At 46.6% G+C, this 21,630-nt stretch overlaps 2 protein-coding genes across 2 annotated transcripts; both read left to right on the top strand.

Annotated features, from left to right (window-relative positions):
- Window positions 1-4,076: 4,076 nt before the first annotated feature.
- Window positions 4,077-7,375, top strand: LOC142767188 (uncharacterized). The gene is made up of 2 exons (XM_075868413.1): window positions 4,077-4,367; window positions 6,486-7,375. The coding sequence occupies exon 2, from the start codon at window positions 6,533-6,535 to the stop codon at window positions 7,373-7,375; it is 843 nt and encodes a 280-aa protein (XP_075724528.1). The 5' UTR covers window positions 4,077-4,367; window positions 6,486-6,532.
- Window positions 7,376-10,089: 2,714 nt separating this feature from the next.
- Window positions 10,090-12,195, top strand: LOC142766825 (uncharacterized). Its single transcript, XM_075868049.1, has 2 exons — window positions 10,090-10,273; window positions 11,830-12,195. The coding sequence occupies exons 1-2, from the start codon at window positions 10,127-10,129 to the stop codon at window positions 12,193-12,195; spliced, it is 513 nt and encodes a 170-aa protein (XP_075724164.1). The 5' UTR covers window positions 10,090-10,126.
- The last annotated feature ends 9,435 nt before the right edge of the window (window positions 12,196-21,630 follow it).

The raw sequence follows: 21,630 nt of genomic DNA, 5'->3' as shown, positions 1-21,630 counted from the left end.
GAACGATCACGCGTTGAAATTGTCCGCGCGTGTTCTCGCCGTTCCTGGGTAGATATCTATTAAGTGTGAATGACCTGTGGCACATACACGCAGACCAGTGACACATGATTCCCCGCCACTGTAGGGCGAGAAGTGTTTGATGACGTGCGCGACAATAATGTGACAATATAACGCGGAAGGGTTAAGGATCTCGTTTCGCAGAAATTCTGGCGTCGGCATCGATGGTTCTGTGTGAAAAGTCATCACCTTATTCATGGCAGAAAAAGGAAGCACGATGCAGATAAAGCAAACAAATGATAAAAATATCTTGGGTCAGAGTGGTGACTGAACCAGGGTCCTTTGGGTCCGACTGAGATCTAACCCGGATCGTTCGTGTTGGCAAGCATAAGTTGACCACGTCTCTGCTTGTGAAGACAGCGAAAAGAACTTCCTCTGCGTGGAATGCAGTAAAAGTAGCTTTCGTGCTTTACCAAGAGACGTGTCCTTATACATGCTTCACAATGCAATATTAAATTTCAGAGTAATATTGCGTGGTAGAAGCGCCGATTGCCAGCGGGCATCAGTGCATGTTATTACCATAATGGCTCCGTGGTTTAGAGCCGGGCACCCACTACGAAAGGCGCAAGCTACTGCCTATTCCGTTATGGCCACGTAGTGTGTGCATAGCAAGTTCGAATAGGTTTCATGCACTAAGTGTTTGAAGTACGCACTAGGAACAGGATATCGCTATCGCATTACACTCTTGAAGGAAAAGCGTTTAAGAGTCCCTTGACTTTTTCATGTCCTAACGAGCACGTTGTTTGCGGCAAACTATATATCTTACCAGATATGCTAATTTCTTTTTCACGCCAAGTTTAGAGGGTTATCACGAGTACACCCAGGATAAGTGGCGAAAGAGATAGATAGATAGATAGATAGATAAATAGATAGATAGATAGATAGATAGATAGATAGACAGACGCCAAAAGTGGTTGCAGTAAGCGAAGAAATGCTTCGCATTCGGAAAGAACTTAAGCTTCTTCAATATTTAAGGTATTTGGCTGGTGTCCATGCATGTCGTGGGATCAAATTTTGGGCGTGGCAGGCGTATTTTCGATGCTTGACACTCGTGTGCTTAGGCTTAGGTGCACGATATATAACTCTTTCCCAAGTAGTCGAAATTTCCGGAGCACTTCATTGTGGCATCTTATTCATATTGGAGTTCTGGTACGTTGAATCTCATCCATTATGTGATTAGTATTATACAATTTTTATAAGCTATAGTTCTGGTTGCTGCTGAGAGTGATTTCGCCACACGGATTCAGCTTCTTCTCCCTTTATGGCACAAAAATGTTTCCTCGGCTTCTCCATTCCACAGCTCCGTTGGTGGAATGCTTTGGTATGTGACGTCATCTATACTAAAGATAACGGGACCTAATGTAATCAGAATTGGCGTCGATTTGGTGTCGATGTCAGGTAGTCCGACATCCGAAAAACGACTTTGATGTGAAGATAAAATGACATAAGCTTTTGCTAAAGTTTACAGTTGGTGAGATACTTTCTTTTTTTTTTTGTACTACGGTAGTGGTCGTGATGTAGCTTGCTTAAAGTTATGTTCTTGACTACTCGGTGTTCTCAACTATCCTATCGCGAAAAGTTGGTGCAGGAGAGACAGAATTCTTATCTGATCAGCCGAGTACTACAGAGGGATAGGTAACAGATGCGCAATCGTAGACAAGTGGCATGTTAAGAAATGCAAAAAAAGATATATAAAGGTAATCAGGGCACTAGTGCCATCTCGGAGACAGATAAGAAGCAGAGTAAACGAGAAGATTGAATTTATGAAATTTGCGGGTTTACTGCATGGATACGACTCCTGTAGGATCGTGCATGGTATGCCTACGGCGCCCCTTCCTTTGTATGTCACCTCTTTCTCCCTGCAACCACTTAAGGCTTTTTATTAAATTATGTTGTAGATACGCTTCGCCTGTGTTGTTTTAGCTTTTTTTCGTATTTTGAACATTGCAGCGCGGCTATTACCCACAATATGTTTTAATTAGCCTCCAATCAAGCTCCAAAAGAGAGCAGGCCAGCTTCAGTTTGTTGTTCAATATAATTTCTACGCGCTGTGTTTCAATCTTAGAATCTGCCGTTAGCACTATGCTGCATGTATAGCCGCACGTTTCCTTACATGCGACCGCCGCCCCGTTTCATCAGACTGAAGGACGCTCGTTTCTTTGCGTGGCTGGGTACAGATTGGTCCACTAGTGGGGCCAGACAATGTGCGAAAAGAAAAAAGTGGCACAACAGAGAATCTCGCTAATAATTCTTATTTTTTTAGATTTGCTTACTGTCTGATCTTCACAGAATACGACACTGCCAGTCAATGCGTCAGCGTAGTCATGGCACCAACCTGAAAACTCTTCCCAAGCGGAGTCCAAAAGTAGCCAATGTGGCGCAAAAAAGGCACCTTCTGGTAAACGTTTTTTTTTTTTTTCTGAAAATGCCCTTCAGCGCAACAAAAGCGTTTTACTGCAAAGTACTTCACTGTTGCCCGTATGTGAGGGTAGGGCACCCACTGTATCTCATTTTTTGTTGTTGTTTTTCCAATGAGGAGAAAAGGTGACTGGCTTTTTCTTTCCTCTTGATTTCGTGAGTGTACACTTGACTCAAAATCTTGAAATAATTCTAAGCATGGTTTCATCACAAGGCAAATAGAGAACACCAGCTGATTAGAGCTTGTCTCGTGTATCAGTGTCATTTATCTGCCACGTGTTAAACTGCGCAGTACTTTGATATGGGCGATATCTGTATTTAGGATTCAGTACTCATCAGCTCGAGCAGGTTGGCTCCCCTTTTCATTATCTTTGTTCACTCCTCCCCTACTCCTGATAACGATTAGTAATTGCCCTAAATGGGTAGCTGATATAGGCGTTTTTGTAATCATCAGCTCCCATTTCCCTCTTCCCTCTTTGTCGGCAGATGTCGAGCTAAACGGTAGCAGTGTGCTTGGGAGGTCTGGTTGGTGCTGCATGGTATACCAAGAATACAACAGCGCGGAAGATAGAGCTGTCTATATTTCCTCTTCGCGTTCCGTCTTTGTCGTTGTTTTATTCTTCGTCTGCCTAGCTAAATGAGCCGTTCTGTCATGAAGCAAAAGAACCAGAACTCGCGCTCCACGGGCAATGATGTCACGACTCTGTTTTACAGCAACCGCGAAGGCTTCCTGTTTACCACCGGAATCCCCCTCTGAACTGTGGCAAGTGACATGCATGACACGCCAAAATATGGCATAAATGCCTGACGAAAGCGCCCGTTGCAGAGCGAGGCTTTTTGACACCACGCCCTCCTAATGAAGAGGGAAGGCACCCCTTGCATTTCGAAGAAGGTGGGCTTTAAAAAAGTGCGGAAGGATTTAGAGTACTAGGTACTCTACTATCGGAGAATATAATTACATTCCGTGATGATATTCGTAAGGAAGCTCATGCACGGTGCAGCAAATCGAGGCCGCAATTGTCACCTTAATATTAATTTAGAAGAGTTGAAGGGACTAGTAGGTGTGTGGTGATACTGGCAAAATATTTTAGCGCGTGAACATGGGACAAAAGGACAAAATCGACAGAAAAGGCACTGTCTACTGTCTCGTTTTTTTGCTTATGTTTTGGCGCTGTATAACCCTCTCCCCCTCGAAAAAGGGCCAGTTGTGAGGAATGCTTTTGTATTCCCGTGGCATACTCCTGAACAGAGGTACTTCTTCCTTTACGAGGGTCGTTAACACGCCATGCGCATGTCGCCACGGCGCCCTCTTTCTGCAGGTGACACATTCTTGTTGGCCCTTGCCCCCTTACCTCTACTGAGGACTGTCACCTTCTCTCACCTATCTCCCCCTCCCCTCACTGAGGACACTCCGGAATGTAAGGAGAAACAACAGTGCCTCGTGCACCTGCGGTATCCCCTTCCCGATGCCATGCAGATCCTCTCGCCGGCATCGCCTCACACCCTCTACAGCTGCGACAAAATGGACTCAACCAGCACCCAATTCTCAAAAAAAGAGGGGGGGTGGGGTGCCTCATTCCAATTGTCAACTACATGGTCAATTGGGCAGTCACTTCTGAGGACCAGGTGAGCTCTTCATTGTGCACCTCCAGTGCGGCAGGATTGGTGGAATTCCGGCCACCACGTGGGGAGATGGAGAGGGTCGAGCTCAACATTGTACTTTGATCCCGCTCTCCGAAGAGGACGGACTCCTGTTCCCTGAACGACGTGAATACTTGTACATCGGGGATGCTCCACGCAGGACACTTCCTCGGGGTTCCACGGGCTACGCTACCGACGTCGCAGTAGTAACTGGCGGTTGATAGGACACCGGCATCGGCTTCATCGAAGTGGTAAATATTAGACGTTTGTTGTTGTTCTTTTCGCCAGGCTAATAGCTCGAATGCCCATAGTCTAGAAGGGCCATTTCGGTAATTTAGTTCGCAGATCAACAACTGGGTGGCTCGAGTGCTTTTAAGATGAACAAATTTAGAGTCTAACAACTAGTCACATTTTGTCGGGCGTGAATATTTCAGTTGGCTCGCCAAGAGGAAAAAAGCAGGTTTTGGTGTTTTTGATAAGAAGCGAGCTATTTTACGGGAAACACTCCGTCGCGCGTCCATGCTTTTTGTCCCATGAAAAACATATCTGATGTTCTTTTTCTTCGTGTGAGATCCTAAAAGAAGCCCACACTGCTAATTTCTTGAAACTACACACGTTTTACCAAATATGTCATGCTCGCTCACGAGAGCTTGTGTACAACGCCAGCGCAGCAGACGGAGTTCGGGTAGCGGCGTCCATTTCCTTTCCAGGCCGCTCGGCTAGTTGTTAACATGGGTGGAGAAAGGACTGATCTTTCCACCTCGACGACGTGTTGCGCTCTGTTTCTTCAAGAGAATTTTTGATGTCATTTGAAGCCGTTGAAGTGCATGCGAATAAACAGCTTAGTAAAGAGGTGTGATCATGAATGTAATGTGCGGCGAATGTCGCCATGTGCTCGCGAACTCTATCTGTGGCTCGTCAGTCTTATTCCGTGTCAGGGGCGTTTTCACACCACACCCTGGCGTTATGTGCCCAGTGATTTAAAGCAAGACGCCATTTACCTCTACGCTGCATGAAGATTGCAATTTTAGGCTAACACTGAAGTTCGCGAATGTGCAGCCGCTGTGCAGGTTTACTTCACAGCGTGATGCCACGTCGTTCTCGGTGGAACTATGATATGTGTGGGTGTTTCTTCGAAAGGATAATAGAAGTGATTTCCTGCTATCAATGTTTTTGAATGATGGCGCGGAAAACGACGTGTTTTCATGTGTAATGTGCGGCGGCAAGTGTCGCGCCATGTCCTCGCAAACTCTCTTCGTGGCTCCGCCAGTCTCGTTTAGTGCCGCGGTTGTGTTTGCTAGGTACGGAATTGTATGAGTTCTAGTTACTTCGCGCAGGACGTCATTCACTTCATCACTACTGCACCTTGCGTGTTCTCGCTTGACTTTCGCATTCTGTTGAAATTTCAGTCGGTGTTCAGGTTCACTCCAGAGCACTCGATTGCGTCCTTTGACTGATCCCTGAAGCATATCTAGCTTGCGTACCTTATTTCTGTTCAGCTAATTTATTTATCATATGTAATAGGAGTGGTGTGTGTACGGTGACTGGAAGCTGTGAACGAAGTAGTATAATGTCTCTGTTTGGAACACTAGCCAGCCAACGTCGTCATTTCCTATGTCTGAATGATAAAAACGTAGGCCATTGAAATGTGTGAGAATGCCTAATGGCCACGAGATGCAGCATGTACCTGTTAGCTTTATTTTTTTTTTCGAGAAAAACTTGGCTTGTTGACGTGGTGGTGCAAAAACAGCTGATGTTGCGGTTCAATTTTTTGTGCGAGGTATGTGTATTATTATTTTATCGGCACAGTACTTAGTTTTCAGTCAGAAATAGGATCACCCAGAAATATTTAGAACTAATAATACAAGAACACAGAATTTCACTTGTAATATGTGCGATGAAATGCCCTGAAAGTGTCACGATGCAGCCAGCCCGGCAAGATTAGGTGATAAAAAAAAAGCTGAATCGTGGTGACCTCGACGTGGGTCCTCTTTTTCTGCAATGAGACAGAGACTGAACCATCTTGCGCCTCTGTTTATCCAATGGTATTAATCTGACAGCAAATAACATATTTCGTTTCATGAGTGCTTGCAAAGGTGTATCGCAGTGGGGGACTTTTCCGAGGTCTTTTCGTGGAGCGCTGACTGCAATACCTATCCAGAACTCGCTGGCAGTATCGTATACCTAGCACGCAATGGGATGGCCCACACATGGTGACTCTTTCTTATGATAGCACTCATTAACAATGTTCTTGCGGATGCATGTTTTCATGTACAAATGCGCAGTTATCACTTCATCACACAATATGGACCGTGGGGTCGTTTCCTGGCTATTTAGTTAGCTTAACTCTCTTCTATTCATTCCCGCAGTCTCAAAGTCCACGTTGGGATCCCTTTCGAGAGCAGTGTCGACCAGCATGTCAAGCCTTGAACATCCATATCAACGTTGGCCCGCCGAGCTGCGCGTATCGTGCACAAAGAACGGTGACGTCAGGTGCCGGCTGCTCGAACACCGTGTTGCCATCAATACAGTGCTCTTGCGCGCCGGTCTCGAAATAATTGAGGACCACAAAGAGGCCGGTGGCGTCCGCCTTGCCGTGAACGATAGCCTCGTCTACAGCGACCCCGCCTGGAACACGTCAGTACACTGGCTGGAAAACCCGGCTCTGGAATATGTCCAAGACCTCATGGCAGATCACTGCTGCTTTACGGCGATGGAAGTGTATGCCAACGCCCCTTGTCCACCCCGGGTCGTCCAAGCCCTGAGACGCAGTCGCACGTTGAAACGGTTGGCCATCTACTTTTCCGACAAGAAAAAGTGTCCCGCCGACATGATCGCACTGGTCAACTCAATCCCGTCACTGGTGGAACTCGAATTCAAGAACGTGTACCGCAGCTTTATATTGGACAAAGGCCCACTCATGGAAGAAATACCGCAGCAGCTGAAGGTACTCGATACTGGGCGCGTACGCATGACACTGGAAGAGGCGCGCGCATTTCTCTGGGCCCTCATGCGCAACCACACCGTGACGGACTTGGCGGTCAACGAGAGCGTTTTCGGTGCTGGACGCCGAGATCGCGGTCGACTGTTTGCGCTGTTCGTCGCCAGGAGAGACGCTGTCCTCAGAAAGCTCACGCTGTTCGAGAACGATTTTTGCGAAGACCGAGCCCTGTGGACGAGACTGACCAAAGCCCTGAGCAAGGCAACCACGTTGACTGAACTGAATGTGGACATGAAAATGGATCTGAGTATTTTGTAAGTCCATCGCTTCTGGTTTCTCGCGTTTGCTCAGCACGGGATTTGAATTCACTCCATGTCCTACGCGGAAAGATATCCCGTTTCTTTCTCTCTCTCTCTTTCTCTGTTTATATAGGTATATCTAGTTGAAGAATTGGTCTACTTTCGTTGCTGTGTGTATAAATGTATGAAAGGTGCCGCTTCAAGATAAGATATTTCCATTTATTTATTACGTCGACGTTTCGGTCAGACCCTGGCCTTTATCAAGTCTTGATAAAAGGCTGGCTCTTACCGAAACTTCAACGTAATAAATGAAGTTTTCTTGAAGTGCCACCTCTCATACTTTCTCTCTCTCTCTCTCGATATATATATTGAGAGAGAGAGAGTCTGACTCCCAAATTAAAGTATGCAATACACCAGTCCTTTAGGTACATCTCTAGTGGGATAACGTAGACTTCTTTTCTTTTTCAATCTACGCAAACACCGATCTAACTTGTGAGGATTGGCTCAAAGCGAAAAATGCCACATGGGCTACTACCCACTTACACCAGCACATAAACCCCATTCCCACAATGCGCGGGAGTTGACTTTTTTTTTCATTTACATGATGCTTATTTTAACAGTCTGCTTGATTTGGCTGGTTGGGGCTGCATAGTAGACGAAAAAATACGTGGCGGATCCCCCCATATAAGAATCGGTACAACACGAAAATGTAACGTGTCTTCGCAGATGTATTTGAGGGTTTATTGTACAATGGGCTCGAACCCGGGTCCGCTGGGTGCAAGCCAAATACTCTGCCACTGAGCTCCACTAGTGCTTGTGATTGTTTGCAAACTTGCCTTAGACACGCTTGATGTCAGGAAAGTAATCGCGTTAATACGACTTATAAAGCATTTTAAAACAGCGAAAGGACAACCAGTCGTCGCACAATGCGAATAGCGTAACGAGTGGGGCGTTTGATGCTTGAACCCATTGCGAAAACTTGTTCACGTTCGCTTATGATGCTGATGCTGATAACCTGATGGATGGCGCTAAACCGCTAAGCCCGCATAGGGGGATGGGCCAAAAACCGGGCGGCAGGATTCCTAATGAACCTAAAATGAAAATAAAGCCAATCTGGAAAATTAGTTTATAGATAATACTACCAATAAACAAACATGTTTGCTGAGCAAGCGGTCAAACCATCTCTTGTTTTTGACAGACATCGCTACGAATTATAAGCTAAATATCTGAAAAGGTTAGCCTTCACTAGCACGGTAATCTTTTAGTTGCGTTGATGTAATCAAACACAGTGGAGCATATATCCCTGTGGCAGTTACCAAATGAAGTGCTGCCAAAAGATAAAAGTACCGGTAGATTTACTTGCATTCCTAGCTGTTGCAGGTGGAATTTTTTCTGCCGAAATTAAAATGTCTGTTTTATCACTGCGTCTTTTTTTTTTTTTTTTCAGCGCTGCAGTGACGGCGGAGTTCGCCCAAGTGGTTCGTCGGTGTAAGACCCTGCAGTCGTTGCAACTGCCTCGTGCTTTCGTCTATCGCACCTCCACGATTCCGCAGCACCGCACGATGCCGTGGATTTTCGCCCTGTGGCACAACCGCAGTTTGAGTAAGCTCTACATTTCCGTGTTCGGCATGAGCGAGGCGCAGTTCCGAAGTTTGCTCAGCGTTATCGCGAAAGGAGAGAATTTGACGAAGGTAGTGATCCAAGATGATCATTGGAACGTGAATCTCGGAATGCTCTCCAGGGTGATACGAGAGCTCGGAATGTGCGATCGCCTTCACATCGGGCGTCTTCACATCATGCACATCGATTTTCAAGAACTCTCAAAAGTTCCGGAACTTTCGTGCGTGAAGTTGGAAAGACTCGAAGTGACGCTGGACGCCTTTCGCCCCGTCTTGGAGCCGCTGATGGAGTACGCCAACATGTTCTATCGTCCTGGAACACCGACGGAAATAACTATCGGCTGCGGTCTGCTGACAAGACGGTCCGCCTTCGAAAATGTGCTTATGTTGTTGGCCGAATCGTCAGCATTGACGGATGTGTGCATCGACTTCTACGACCACTCGCTGGAGTTTCTGTGCGGCGGATGCGCCAACGTCTTTGACCGCGTGGTCTCGGCACTGGCGACAAACCCCCGCATCACCGTGATGGAGCTGCCTTTCTTCGTTGTAAGAATAGCAGACTGGGCTTGTTGGTTTAACATATTTGCAGCTTAAGGCGCGAAAACGACACGGACGAAGAGAGACAGTACACACACACGGAGCGCTCAGGAAAGCTCCGGCCTGCAATGTGAACCACCAGAACAAGTATGTAATTTGTCAGAAGGGTGTGGTCTACGAGTTCCCCTGTTCGTGTGGTAGATGGTACGTAGGCCATACCGAGCAATGCCTGAATGATAGGCTAAGACAGCATAATAACAACGTCAGAAATGGCAGAGAGGGCCACCTCGCAATTCACTGCCGGGATTGTCATTGCGTTCCTAACTTTAGCGCCTGCGCGGTAGTCGCCCGAAGCCCTGATAAATCAGTAAGACTAATCATTGAGGCCAAGAGAATAATCGAATTAGGTGATCTGTGCGTCAGCGTAGCCTCCATTTCTTTATCGCCAAAGGAGTTACGCTACTTAAATGCGGCTGCGCATTAAGGCACGGTGACGGCGCGCGCGGTGTCTATATATGTTCTGTGCTCTTTCGAAATAAATCTTTGTTGGGGCGCTCCGTGTGTGTGTACTGTCTCTCTTCGTCCGTGTCGTTTTCGCGCCTTAAGCTGCAAATATGCCTTTCTTCCCGTTGGAAACAACGCACCTCGACACTCTGTGCAACAGCGCCCGCGAGCACAGAAGCCTCACCGTGGTCCAGTTTCGTTCCTGCTATAGGGAGTGGAAACAGCCATTGGCAGACTTCCAAGCAGCTGTCATGAGGGTAAGACCCATTCGTCCATGCCTACAACTTCTCTCTCTCTCTCTCTCTCTCTCTCTGTATTTATTGTATAACGTGAGTGACAACATGTGAGCAGATATTCTCTGCAACATTTACCAGACAGTCGGTTTTTTCGGTGATGCGTTGCCGCCATCAGCCTGTTTCATTTTTTTGCGCTTCCACTGTCATCTGCCGTTTTGGTAGGGCTTTATTAGGGGTCGGCACAACCAGTACTGCGAGAAGCGAAGCCTCTGGAATGAAGAGATGCTTCGTGGTTTTCCCGCTGAGGGAAGGCCGCATTTCTGCGTAAGTGGAGTGCTCTATATTGAAGGGAGTAGTATCTTTCACCCACGCCCCTCCCTTCCCCCTCCCGCCCTTTTTCTCGTCGAGTCCTAAAAGAAAGGAAATACGCGGGTGATAATATGATGCAGTTTGAAAATGTGGCAAATGTACCAAGTGTACTTACAAGATGCACAATACCGATTTCAAGAAGTCAGATGAGTGAATATGTTGTGTTTGTTTGAGTTTCAGTAATTATTCCTTATAAGCAAGTAATTAGGTGTGTATTTATTGTTAAACAAGTCATTTTCCTGCGTTGCACAAGTAGTGATAAATTGATGGCTCAAGTTGTGAGCGCAAACGCTCTTGCGATGCATTCATTTCGAGAAGAGGAAAATGACACTCGACATTTGCCCAGCCAGGCGGCGCGTTAAACGGCTTGTTGGAAACTCTGATGCCTTCACAAAAGTGATTGGTTACAGTCATATCAATCACCCATTTTAAAAAGAAATTAAAATTAACGAGCATCAATATAGCTACACATCATTAGGTAATTATGCACATATATTACTGTCATGAATGAGATCGGCTCGAACACACAACCAGCAACGGCCGCTAGCGGCAGCGCAACAAGTGTACGCGGTACGCCAAGCTCAAGTCAAGAAGCGTTTGATTGTATCCCCATGCCTTAGTAATATGTTGGAAAAAAAATCGTACCATTAACTCCAAAGGTTTGTCTAACAAGTCCTACTGTTAATCGCTTATGGATACAGGCTCTTTCCCAGCCTCTTCTTCGTTCAAGGTTTTAGAGTACACAAGTCGTTTACACAAGCGTAGCCACCACTGCTGAACGGGGTATAAAACAATACGCGTCGGTTTTGCTTGAGGCAAATAAAGGGTTGCGCTTTTCAGCACGCAGATGGCGGTCTAATTGCCGGCTTAATAGATTTATCGTAGATAGCTCCTTTATAGGTAAAATAAGCATATAGAGTAACTGCACGTCATGAAAGAAAGAGTTTGACTGGGACATTGCTTAGTGCAATAAAAATAAAGAGAAGAGCCAAAGCAAGAAAAAAAGAATTTGCGCGTTGGCAGCTTAGATGAAGACCTTTGCTGCCCTCACTTTCTTCATAGGGCAGATGCTTCTGAATTTACTTCGTAATGTATCAGCCTTCTCATTTATCGCACCCTTCTGCTGTCTTATTTTCTTTTTGAAAGTCTGTCAATTGTAATCATCTATGCCTATATCTCCAACTTTCTTCAAAACGATCCATTCCCAGTTACAAGACGCGGTGCGCCAGAACGCCTCCCGCATGAGTGCTGCGGTGAAGTACGTCCGGGGCGAAATCACCGCTGATGGAGCGAGAGCCGTAGAAGAACTGCTCGACCATCCGCAGCTGTTGGAACGAGTCCGTGACGAGGCCGCGGTGACCGACGCCAGAGCCGAGGAGATGGTCAAGGACGCCAGGAAGAGTGTACGGAACATGGACATCCACCGTTTCCTGTGGCTAACCGGCGTGGTCAGTCAGAGGCAGGCCTCGCGTCACGACTCCGACGCCAAAGAGTTCCACATCCTGGACTTGCCAGTGGACTGCTGGCTGCACATCCGCCAGTTTCTCAAGCTTAAGGATGTCGCCTCCGGTTGATATGCGACGGCGTCCTTTTTTGAGTTCCTTTGAGTGTACTATATGTGTACGAAGAGACGTTTTGTGTATAAATGGGTTCTGGCCCGACAACTTTTCCTTGTCTTTTTTCTATTATTTGTTAGATGTATGGGGAGGCCCTCAAGAGTCTCGAAATTGTTCTCTAGTAAGCGCGAGTGCTTACTAGAGTCCCACGTACTTTGGAAACCAACGTTATATACGAAGTACGCGGAGAGAAGGTGACTGTGTTGAATTTTTTTAATCAAGTTAGATGTTATGAAATCACGCTAAATATATGTACCAATGCTGCACGCACAGACAAATGTTCAAGAGTGGCAGATATTTAAACAACCAGTTGTTTGTACTTGCGCAACGATGCCAACAGGAACATGAGTATTAGCAACACCAGAAGCGATAAACTTAGCGCAGGAGCTCGCGAGGATGCTGTCCCTGGACACTGCTACATAAATCGACTTCAGCGCATAGCAACTAACCACAATTGACGTGAACCCGGTGTGGCGGCTGTACCAAAGGACTACATATGTAATGTTTATAAAATTCTGAAAGGCAGCAGTGCAACCACTACCGACGTTTCACGAAGAGTAGCCTCCATTTGAAAAGTAGTTGCGAGTCCTGGCATGGCTCTGTGGTAGATCCCCACTGCCTCGCAAGATGCTTTGGTTCGATTCCTGCTTGGACACTGACATCTATTCTTAGCATTCTTCGAGTCAACAGTTCCGAAATGAGGCTTTCCTGAACGCTGACACGTTAAATTTGTCCACGTGTGTTCTCGCCATTCCTGGGTAGATTGCGACTGATTGTCAGTCACCTGTGGCACATACCCGCATACCAGCTACACATGATTCCCCGCCACTGTCTGGCGGGAAGTCTTTGATGATGTGCGTGACAATAATGTGAAAATATAACGCGGAAGTGTTAAGCATCTCGTTTTGCAAATATTGCGACGTCGGAATTGTTGGTTCTGAATGAAAAGTCATCATCTTATTCATGGCTGAAAAAGGGAGCACGGTGAAGATAAAGCAAACAAATGATAAAAATATCCTGGGTCAGAGTGGTGACTTAACCAGTGTCGTTTGGGTCGGACTGAGATCGAACCCGGATGGTTCGTGTTTGCAAGCATATGTTGACAACGCCTCTGCTTGTGAAGACAGCGAAAAGAACTTCCTCTGCGTGGAATGCAGTGAAAGTAGCTTTCATGGTTTACCAAGAGACGTGTCCTGTATACATGCTTCACAATGCAATAGTAAATTTCGGAGTAATAGTGCGTGGTGCAAACGCCTATTGCTAGCGTGCATCAGTACATGTTATTATTATAATGGGTCCAAGGTTTAGAGCCGGGCACTCACTACAAAAGGCACAAGCTACTGCCTATTCTCTTATGGCCACGTAGTGTGTGCATGCAAGTTCGAATAGGTTTAATGCACTAAGTGTTTGAAGTACGCACTATATGAACAGGATATCGCTATCGCATTGCACCCCTGAAGGCAAAGCGTTATAGGGTCCTCTGATTTTTTCATGTCCTAACGAGCACGTCGTATGCGGCAAACTATATTTCTTACCGGATATGCTAGTTTTGGCTCACGACAAGTTTAGAGGGCCATCACGAGAGCACCCAGGTGGATGCGGCGAACTGGATAGATAGATAGATATATAGATAGATAGATAGATAGATAGATAGATAGATAGATAGATAGATAGATAGGTAGATAGATAGATAGACAGACGCCGAAAGTGGTTGCAGTGAGCTAAGAAATGCTTCGCATTCGGAAAGAACTTAAGGCTGTTCAATATTTAAGGTATTTGGCTGGCGTCCATGCATGTCGCGGGATCAAATTTTGGGCGCGGCAGCCATATTTTCGATGCTCGACACTCGTGTGCTTAGGCTTAGGTGCACGATATACAACGCGTGCCCCAAGTAGTCGAAATTTCCGGAGCCCTTCATTGTGGCATCTTATTCGTATCGGAGTTCTCGGACGTTGAATCCCATCCATTATGTGATTAGTGTTATACAATTTTTATAAGTGATAGTTTTGGTTGCTGCTGTAAGTGATTTTGCCGCACGGAATGAGCTTCTTCTCCCTTGATGGCACAAAATGTTTCCTCGGCATCTCCATTCCACAGCTCTGTTGGTGGAATGCTTCGGTACGTGACGTCATCTATACTAAAGATACTGGGACCTAATGCAATCGGAATTGGCGTCGAAGTGGTGTCGATGTCAGTTAGTCCACCATCCGGAAACTGACTTTAATGTGAAGATAAACCGACAACAGCATTTGCTAATGTTTGCAATTGGTGAGATACTTTCTTGTCTCTTTGTACCACGATAGTGATCGTGATGTATGGCTTGCATAAAGTTATGTTCTTGACTACTCGGTGCTCTCAACTGTTCTATCGCGAAAAGTTGGTGCAGGAGAGACAGAATTCTTATCTGATCAGCCGAGTGCTACAGAGGGATAGGTAACAGATGCGCAATCGTAGACAAGTGGCATGTTAAAAAATGCAAAAAAAGATATATAAATATAATCGGGTCACTAGTGCCATCTTGGATACAGATAAGAAGCAGAGTAAACGAGAAGATTGAATTTATGAAATTCGCGGGTTTACTGCATGGATACGACTCCTGTAGGATCGTGCATGGTATGCCTAGGGCGCCCCTTCCTTTGTATGTCACCTCTTTCTCCCTGCAACCACTTAAGGCTTTTTATTAAATTATGTTGTAGATACGCTTCGCCTGTGTTGTTTTAGCTTTTTTTCGTATTTTGAACATTGCAGCGCGGCTATTACCCACAATATGTTTTAATTAGCCTCCAATCAAGCTCCAAAAGAGAGCAGGCCAGCTTCAGTTTGTTGTTGAATATAATTTCTACGCGCTGTGTTTCAATCTTAGAATCTGCCGTTAGCACTATGCTGCATGTATATCCGCACGTTTCCTTACATGCGACCGCCGCCCAGTTTCATCAGACTGAAGGACGCTCGTTTCTTTGCGTGGCTGGGTACAGATTGGTCCACTAGTGGGGCCAGACAATGTGCGAAAAGAAAAAGGTGGCACAACAGAGAATCTCGCTAATAATTCTTATTTTTTTAGATTTGCTTACTGTCTGATCTTCACAGAATACGACACTGCCAGTCAATGCGTCAGCGTAGTCATGGCACCAACCTGAAAACTCTTCCCAAGCGGAGTCCAAAAGTAGCCAATGTGGCGCAAAAAAGCCACCTTCTGGTAAAAGTTTTTTTTTTTTTTGAAAATGACCTTGAGCGCAACAAAAGCATTTTACTGCAAAGTACTTCACTGTTGCTCATATGTGAGGGTCGCGCACCCACTGTATCTCGTTTTTTGTTTTTCTTTCTCATGAGGAGAGGAGGTGACTGCCTCTTTCTTTCCTTTTGGTTTCGTGAGTGTACACTTGACTCAAAATCTTAAAATATTTCTTAGCACGGTTTCATCACAAGGCAGATAGAGAACACTTGCTGATTAGAGCTTGTCTCGTGTATCAGTGTCATTTATCTGCCACGTGTTAAACTGCGCAGTACCTCGATTTGGGCGATATCTGTATTTAGGATTCAGTACTCATCAGATAGAGCAGGTTGGCTGCTTTTTTCATTATCTTCGTTCTTACTCCCGATAACGATTAGTGATTGCCCTAAGTCGGTAGCAGATATAGGCGTCTTTGTAATCCTCAGCTCCCATTTCCCTCTTCCCTCTTTGTCGGCAGATTTCGAGCTAAATGGTAGCAGTGTGCTTGAGAGGTCTGGTTGGTGCTGCATGGTATACCAAGAATACAACAGCGCTGAAGATGCAACTGTCTATATTTTCTCTTCGCATTCCGTCTTTGGCGTTCTGTTATTCTTCGTCTGCCTAGCTAAATGAACCGTTTTGTCTCGAAGCAAAAGAACCAGAACTCGCGCTACACGGGCAACAACGTCACGACCCTGTTTTACAGCAGCTGCGAAGTCAGTCGCGGTGAAGTCTTCCTAGGTTTACCGCGGGAATTCACCTCTGAACTGTGGTAAGTGACATGCATGACATGCTAAAATATGGCATAAACGCCTGACGAAAGCTCCCGTTGCAGAACGTGGCTTTTCGACACCACGCCCTCTCAATGAAGACGGAAGGCACCCCTTGCATTTCGAAAAAACTGTGCTTTAAAAAGTGCGGAAGGATTTAGAGTACTAGGTACTCTACTATCAGAGAATATAATTACATTCCGTGATGATGTTCGTAAAGGAGCTCATGCACGCTGCAGCAAATAGAGGCCGCAATTGTCACCTTAATAGGAATTTAGAAGAGTTGAAGCTTGGACTAGTAGGTGTGCGGTGATACTGACAAATTAGTTTAGCGCGTGAACACAGGACAAAATGACAAAATCGAAAGAAAAGGCACTGTCTATTGCCTCGTTTTTTTTGCTTACTTTCTGGGGCTGTATAACCCTCTCCCATCCCCCCGAAAAAGGGCCAGCTATGAGGTCTGCCTTTGTATTCACGTGGCACACTCCTGAACAGAGATACTTCTTCATTTAGGGCGGTCGTTAACACGCCATGGGCATGTCGCCACGGTGCTCTCTTTCTGCAGGTGACACATTCTTGTTGGCCCTTGCCCCCTTACCACTACTGAGGACTGTCACTGTCTCTCATCTATCCCCCCTCCCCTCATTGAGAACATTCCGAAATGTAAAGAGAAACAATGGTGCCTCGTGCACCTGCGGTGTCGCCTCTCGGACGCCATGCAGATCTTCTCGTCAGCATCGCCTCGCACCCACTACAGCTGCGACAAAATGGACTCAACCAGCACCCAATTCTCAAAAAAAAAGGGGGGGGGGGGGGGGTGGGTCATTCCAATTGTCAACTGCATGGTCAATTGGGCAGTCACTTCTGAGGACCAGGTGAGCTCTTCATTGTGCACCTCCAGTGCCGCAGGATTGGTGGAATTCTGGCCACCACGTGGATAGATGGAGAGGGTCAAACCCAGCATTGTACTTTGATCCCGCTCTCCGAAGAGGACGGACTCCTGTTCGTTGAACGACGTGAATACTTGCGCATCAGGGATGCTCTGCGCAGGACACTTCCTCGAGGTTCCACCGGCTACGCTACCGAAGTCGCAGTAGTGACTGGCGGTTGGTAGGATACCGGCATCAGCTTCATCGAAGTGGTGAGTATTACATGTTTGTTGTTTTTTTCGTCAGGCTCATAGCGTGAATGACCGTAGTGTAGAAGGGTTATTTCGGTTTGTCGATAAACAACTGGGCGGCTGGAGCTCTAACAACTCCCTTCATTTTACCAAATATGTCGTGTTCACTCGCACGAGCTTACATACAGCGGGAGCGCAGCAGACGGAGAGACGGGGATTCGGGTGGCGGCGTCCATTTCCTTACCAGACCTGACGATAGTTATAGCGCGAGAAGGAAACGACGCCACAGAGGCAAGAAGGACATGAAGTCTTTTGTGTCCTTCTTGTCTCTGTGTCGTCGTTCTGTTCTCGCGCTATAACTATCGTCATGGCATACCAAATAGCCCAAGCTGCCATAATTCTAACTTACCAGACCGCCCGGCTAGTTGTTAACATCAGTGAAACAAGGACTGATATTTCCACCTCGAGAACGTGTTGCGCTGTGTTTTTTCAAGAGTATGTTAGAAGTCATTTGGAGCTGTCGATGTGCATACGAATCAACAGCTTGGTAAAACGGTGCTATCATGATTGTAACATGCGGTGAGTGTCGCCATGTGCTTGCGAACTCTATCTGTAGCTCATTAGGCTTATTTCGTGTCAGGGGCGTGTTCACACCGCACGCAGGCATATGTGCTCAGTGACTTCAAGCAAGACGCTATTTACTTTTACACTGCATGAAGTCTGCGTATTTGGGTAGCACTGAAGCCCGCGAATGTGCAGTCGCTGTTCAGGTTTACTTCACAGCGTGAAGCCAAGCCGTTTTCGGCGGAACTATGATATGTGTGGGTGTTTCTTCAAAAGGATAATAGAAGTGATTTCATGTTATCAATGTTTTTGAATGATGGCACGGAAAAGGACGTGTTTGCATATGTAATGTGCGGCGGCAAGTGTCGCGCCATGTCCTCGCAAGCTCTCTTCATGGCTTCGCCAGTGTCGTTTTGTGCCACGGTTGTGTTCGCTAGGTACGGAATTGTATCTGTTCTAGTGACGCCACACAAGAGGTCATTCACTACTTGACTACGGGAGCTTTGAGTGTTTGTACTAAACTTTCGCATTCTGCTGAATACGAAGTTGGTGTTCAGGTTCACTTCAGAGCACTCGATTGCGTCTTTCGACCGATCCTTGAAGCATATACCTTGCTTGCGTAGCTCATTGCTGTTCAGCCTATTGATATGGGTAAAAGGAGTGGTGTGTGCGCGGTAATTGGAAGCTGTGCGCGAATTTCTAATGTCTAAGTTTTGAACACCAGCAACGGCAACGTCGTCATTTCCCAAATTAATCGTAAAAAGGTAGGCCATTGAAAAGTGTGAGAATGCTTAATGGACACTAGATGCAGCGTGCTCTTTTTAGCTTAATCTTAATGCGATAGATTTGGAGAGCTCCTGTTGAAGACACGGAGTGTCTAGCGTTACGTCCAGACGTAACGCTAAAAGCCGTTAAAGTTACGTCCAGACGTAAAAATACAACATTTTAGTGTTACGTCCAGCGTGACAATAATCCAAAATCAGATAGTTAAACTCACCCATATCGATCGGCAGCAGTGGTGTAGTGGGCTAACGCAGCTTGTGCAAGCCAGAGAGGTCGTTGGTTCAAACGTTTCGATATGTTTTTTTTTATTTTTTTGTGCAAGTATTTTTTTTTAAAGTAAAGCTATAATGTTGCAAGAGCGCCGCCTAAATATGTATAAATATATCTATATTTTTTTTTCTTAAAGAAGATAGCCTTCGCGGACGCGCAAAACCGCGTTACCACAGCGCTGTACAGTTCTGCTGTAGCAAGCGCACCGCGGAGCGAGATTATCCCAGCGACACACGAGGAAACCTCCCAGACTGCCTAGAGATTAGCAAACTCAAGGGCATATTGTGAACCACGCGACGGGCGTAACCTTAGCAGCTAATCATCGTTACGGCTGGACGTAACTTTCACCTTTCGCAAAAGCTCCGTAACGATAGAAGCCGTTAAAGTCACGTCTAGACGTAAAAATAAGACATGTTAGAGTTACGTCCAGCGTGACAACAATACAAAAACTGGCCGGTTAAACTTTCCGAAACCAATCGGCAGCAGTATAGTGGCGTGGTTGTCTAACGCAGCTCAAATAAGGGGAGAGATGGTTGGTTCAAACCCTTCAATATAGAAACACTACTCTCACCGAAGGCCAGTACCCCATTGATTAACAGCACTTCTCACTCGTGTAATAGGAACGTTAGGGTGGCTTCGTACATCAATGTGGCAACGAAGGGCGTATGTACCCTTACTGGGCTGTACTCAAGGCGCTTCATTTAAGAACAATCGGCTAAAACCACGCAGAGCGAAGCGGCCATGCCTACTTAGTACATTTAGATACGCGCCGCCGACCGCGTCGCGCTTGCTTCGCCCCGGACGCCGCGATGGTGCTGCCACCTGTAGCCTAATATTGCGGCTACAGGCTGCTACAAGTGGCAATGCGCCACAAGTTGGCTGCGCGGGCCAACGTCTAGAGATACTTCAACAGAACACCTTTATAGATGCTGCATTGGCGCGGGCTACGCCATTAAAGCTAGGCGAATGAGGTTTTCGGACCACCAGACATTTCCACGTCGCGAACGTGGGACAGCTGTAACTACTGTTACCGTACGGGCGTAACCCTAGTGAACGTTTGATACATCAGCACGGACACGCGAACCGTACTTGCAGCCGCTGTTTACCACTAACCGTGGTGCGGGCAGGGTTCCTTCATGATTGCTCAGCTTGCTGACCGCTTCAAGGAAGCTAACGAAACGGCAGTACCCGTTACGGTAGAGTGGCACCGGTAACGTCTTCCAAAAGTTTGTCAGCTGGTCTGTCTCAACAGAGCCCGACACAATAAAACAACGCAGCTTTAGTTATACGAGTGATTCCGGTAAATCGGTGAATCTGAGCTGATGACCGCTTAATTCGGCGAGCGGCAGTGCCAAGCCGTAGCGGATGCAAACGTCACCGTGGGACCGTGGTTGAAACACAAGCAGTGGCTATAGTTATGTCTGGACGTAGCGCTACCGTTGGCTATAGTTACGGCTGGACGTAAAAATAGCGCTGGCTATAGTTACGGCTGGACGTAACGGTTGCGGTGCTTACAGTTACGTCTGGACGTAACTCCAGCCGCAGCCTTGAAGAAATTTCGCCGTCGGCATCGTTGTTAGCGAACGAAAAATTGAGAAAGCAAGTAAAATGAAAAATAAAATTTTTGATCCCATTGAAAATTGAGCCTGGGCCGTTCGCTGGGATATCAAGTGTCCTACCGCAATGCCACAATTTTACTTGCGATTGCTTCGAAAAAAAAAAAAAAACCCACTACAGATATGCCCTGTAGTGGAAGGAGTCTCCTTAACGCATTTTGTATGACAGATGTCATGACGAAAACGAGGCCATTCGGCGATTTGTAGGTGCACTTGAGAGGCCTTCAAACGACGTAGAAAAAAAGGCTGGCATCGTGCAGCCATCGCTGCTAAAGACACACAGGAACTTTCAAACAGCTCTGAAGATGGACAACTATGTCCATCTTGCGGAAAACATATAACGCCTTTTCAGAGGCGTTGATCAAGCGAGCAGCAAACCCTAGATGATGTGCTGCCATCTGTGAGTCATTGTGAGACTCTATGACCTCCGAGATTGCTAGAGCGTGGCGTGCATCTTGGAGGCCATGCGACTCTTGCTTTAGATCGACAACCTGTATGTACCATTCGCTCGCGCACGTGCGTGTGTGCTATCTGTGAGACTTTGTGAAAAACGTGTCTCGACTACAGAAGAGCGCCGTTCTAGCAGAGGGAAGTGGCCGCACTGCACAGTCTTGCTCATCAATGAGTGCCTGCGGTACACTGATGTCAAGTAGTGCCTTACAACTGACGAGCCAGAATGACGCTGACGTTCAAGCACGATCAACTGGGAGCACTACCCAGACTACCGTAAGCGGGATTCACACGAGGGAGAAATACACGGGAGATGAAAGCGGAGCCTAGTGACGTAAACAGGCGAGGATAAGTCCTCACAAATGTCCTTCGCCAGCGCCTCCTCTATTTTATAGAGGAGGAGCTGCCCACACTCACACGGAGGAGGCGAGTGGTGGGGGAGATCAGTGTGGCCAGCGCCTCCACCACATAATGGAGCGGGAGCGCTGAAGAATTCTTCAACCCCCTAGCCATACATGTCAGCAAACTTTTGTCTTTTAAGGGGGGGTGGGGGGGGGGCTCAAAGCCGCCTTGTGTCTTGACTGGAGCAGGAGGAAGGCGCTGGTGTTT

The sequence above is a fragment of the Rhipicephalus microplus genome, chromosome 7 (assembly GCF_043290135.1).
Source record: "Rhipicephalus microplus isolate Deutch F79 chromosome 7, USDA_Rmic, whole genome shotgun sequence".
Classification (NCBI taxonomy): Eukaryota; Metazoa; Arthropoda; class Arachnida; order Ixodida; family Ixodidae; genus Rhipicephalus; species Rhipicephalus microplus.
The sequence above is the reverse complement of the archived record's forward strand: the minus strand, read 5'-3'. Positions and strand labels throughout refer to the sequence as shown.

Excerpts from the sequence above, each read along its gene's own strand:
- LOC142766825 (XM_075868049.1), top strand. The coding sequence starts at position 10,127 with ATGCCTTTCTTCCCGTTGGAAACAACGCACCTCGACACTCTGTGCAAC. Across the intron at positions 10,274-11,829 it reads TCCAAGCAGCTGTCATGAGG|TTACAAGACGCGGTGCGCCA; the intron begins GTAAGACCCATT and ends ATCCATTCCCAG.
- LOC142767188 (XM_075868413.1), top strand. The coding sequence starts at position 6,533 with ATGTCAAGCCTTGAACATCCATATCAACGTTGGCCCGCCGAGCTGCGC.